At 61.1% G+C, this 2,698-nt stretch overlaps 2 protein-coding genes across 2 annotated transcripts in view; both read left to right on the top strand.

Annotated features, from left to right (window-relative positions):
• REEP6 (receptor accessory protein 6) overlaps positions 1-2,514 on the top strand; it is a 5,522-nt gene extending 3,008 nt beyond the window's left edge. Inside the window, exons 3-5 of the mRNA XM_015651706.2 lie at positions 32-170; positions 781-949; positions 2,110-2,514. Of these exons, the coding sequence (XP_015507192.1) occupies positions 32-170; positions 781-949; positions 2,110-2,159 (358 nt within the window). The 3' untranslated portion in view covers positions 2,160-2,514. The remainder of the gene's footprint in view (positions 1-31; positions 171-780; positions 950-2,109) is intronic.
• Positions 2,515-2,593: 79 nt separating this feature from the next.
• Positions 2,594-2,698, top strand: part of C28H19orf25 (chromosome 28 C19orf25 homolog) — a 1,879-nt gene continuing 1,774 nt past the window's right edge. Inside the window, exon 1 of the mRNA XM_015651725.2 lies at positions 2,594-2,672. The gene's annotated coding sequence lies outside the window, so the exon portion shown is untranslated. The remainder of the gene's footprint in view (positions 2,673-2,698) is intronic.

The raw sequence follows: 2,698 nt of genomic DNA, 5'->3' as shown, positions 1-2,698 counted from the left end.
TTCCTTTCCTTCCTCCCGCTGTCCTTCACAGAGTCAAAGCCATCGAGAGCAGCAGCAAGGAGGATGACACCACGTGGCTCACGTACTGGGTGGTCTACGGCATCTTCAGCATCGCCGAGTTCTTCTCCGACATTTTCCTCTACTGGTTCCCCTTCTACTACGCCGGGAAGGTAACGGCAGCTCGGGGCTCCTGCGGCCGAGCAGGGAGGAGCTGAGGCTGCCTGGAGCAGGCTGGACAGTGTTAAAGAAATAAAGCAGGGTTTTATTAAAAAGGCCTTTAAAGAATGCACCTCGGGCAGTTTGAGAGCCTGGCCGTGGCTCCACCCAAGACAGACATGAGTTTTCACACTTTTATGGATATTTATTTTATATATATTATTTATATATATTTATTTTTATATATTTTTGGTCCATTTCCATATTGGGGTTAATTGTCTAATTACAGCTTCGAAGTCATGAAGTTCCACCCTCACAGATTGCTCTCCTCGATTCGCTGTTGAATTTTTTTTGTTTATTTTTTTTATTTATTAATTTTTTTGGGGGGGCCTGAAGCTGCAACGGTGTCCTTGGTTCTCCTGTGAAGAGAACTTACTCACACTTTATATGAAGTTCACAGCTCTACACCAAGGCAGTAAAGAATGTGGAAAATATTAAACTTAATGCATCAGTGGGGTTTCCCCCCAGCTCACATCCTGGGAGCCTCCCAGTAAGCTCCAGTAAGCTCCCAGTTGGATCCGTCTGGGGCCGCTGGAGCAGCTGAGCCCCCCCGTGTCCCCGCAGTGCCTGTTCCTGGTGTGGTGCATGGCCCCAGTGCCCTGGAACGGCTCCCAGCTCATTTACCACAGCATCATCCGGCCCTTCTTCCTCAAGCACCACCACGCCGTGGACAACATGATGGGTGACATCGGCACCAAGGCCCTGGACGCGGCGTCCACCGTCACCCGGGAAGGTAACCCGTGTCCTCCTGTCCCTCCCCCCTGCTCCGTGCCCGGGTTTTCCCAGCGCAGGGGCACGGGCGGTTGGGTTTAGCGGTAATTTCCCGGTTCCCGCGGGCCGTGCTGCTCCGGTGACAGGAGCTCCCTCTCTAACCTCTCTCTCCTCTCTGCGCTGCACGGTCCAGTCCTGCAGACTCTGGCCAAGAGCAGAGCCCGGCTGGCGGCCGGGGTGGCCCCGCAGCCCAGCCTGCCCGTATGTACCGAGCCCCGGCACCGGGCCCGTATGTACCGAGCCCCGGCACCGGGCCCGTATGTACCGAGCCCCGGCACCGGGCCCGTATGTACCGAGCCCCGGCACCGGGCCCGTGCCGGTTCCGTGTCCGCCGTGGCAGCGCCCAAACCGCTCTGCTCCCGCCGGCACCGGCGCGGCTCCCGCACAACCGGCCCCTTCTCCCGTGCCCTGGCTAGAGCAGGCGCTTCCCTCCCGCTTCTCCGTGGCCAAATCCCATCCGTGTGTCCGTGTCCGTGTGTCCATGTCCGTGTGTCCCTGTGTCCGTCTGTCCGTGTGTCCGTCTGTCCGTGTGTCCATGTCCATGTGTCCGTATGTCCCTGTGTCCGTCTGTCCGTCTGTCCCTGTGTCCGTGTGTCCGTGTGTCCATTTGTCCGTGTGTCCGTGTGTGTCCGTGTGTCCGTCTGTCCGTGTGTCCGTGTGTGTCCGTCTGTCCGTCTGTCCGTGTGTCCGTGTCCCTGTGTCCGTGTCCGTGTGTCCGTGTGTCCGTGTGTCCGTGTCCATGTGTCCGTCTGTCCGTGTGTGTCCGTGTGTCCGTCTGTCTGTGTGTCCGTCTGTCCGTGTGTCTGTATGTCCGTATGTGTCCATCTGTCCGTGTGTCCGTGTGTCCCTGTGTCCGTGTGTCCGTGTCTGTGTGTCCGTGTGTCCATCTGTGTCTGTGTGTCCGTGTGTCCGTGTCTGTGTGTCCGTGTGTCCATCTGTGTCCGTGTGTCCGTGTGTCCGTGAGTCCATCTGTGTCCGTGTGTCCGTGTGTCCGTGTGTCCATCCCTGTGCCCCTGGGCGCTGCCGCCGCCCTGTGTCTCCCCTCCGGAGCCCCCGGGGTGCGGGGAGGGCAGGGCTGGCTGTCCCCGGGGCCGGGCACTGACGCCACCCGTGTCTCCGCAGGCATCAAAGCATCCCTGAACATGGCGGAGTTAATGCAGAAGGCGAAATAAGAGGGGCATCGGAGCCTCCGGTACCGGCACTACAGCCCCGATCCCGGGAGCAGTACCGGCACCAGCGGCTCCAGTACCGGCACCACGCTCCCACTACCGATACCGGCAACCCCCGTTCTGGCACCGACCTCCCCCATACCGGCACTACAGATGCCGGTACCGGCACCATGCTCCCGGTACTGGTACCGGCATCCTCCGTTCTGGCACTGAAGTCCCCCACACAGACGCCGGTACCGGCACCATGGCCCTGTTAACGGTACCGGCCAGCCCGGGCTGTTCCCGTCCGGGATCCCGAGTTTCCCCAGCCCGAGTCCGTTGTTCCCCCGGTTCCCCAATAAAGCCCGGTGCCCACCGAGCGCCGCTCCCGTCCCGCCTGTTCCGTGACACCGCGCGGCGCCTTTAAGAGCGCCTGGGGGGCGGAGCCTCTGGGGAAGGGGCGGGGCTGGGTTGATGACGTGTACGGGGCGTGGCGGAAGTGCGGCCGGACGGTGGCCGGGACGGGGGTGTCTGTCGGTCCGTCTGTCCGCGGTGCCGGGCGG

This window comes from Parus major, chromosome 28, assembly GCF_001522545.3.
Source record: "Parus major isolate Abel chromosome 28, Parus_major1.1, whole genome shotgun sequence".
Lineage (NCBI taxonomy): Eukaryota > Metazoa > Chordata > Aves > Passeriformes > Paridae > Parus > Parus major.
Note: the sequence above shows the minus strand (reverse complement) of the source record. Positions and strands in the feature narration are given on the sequence as shown.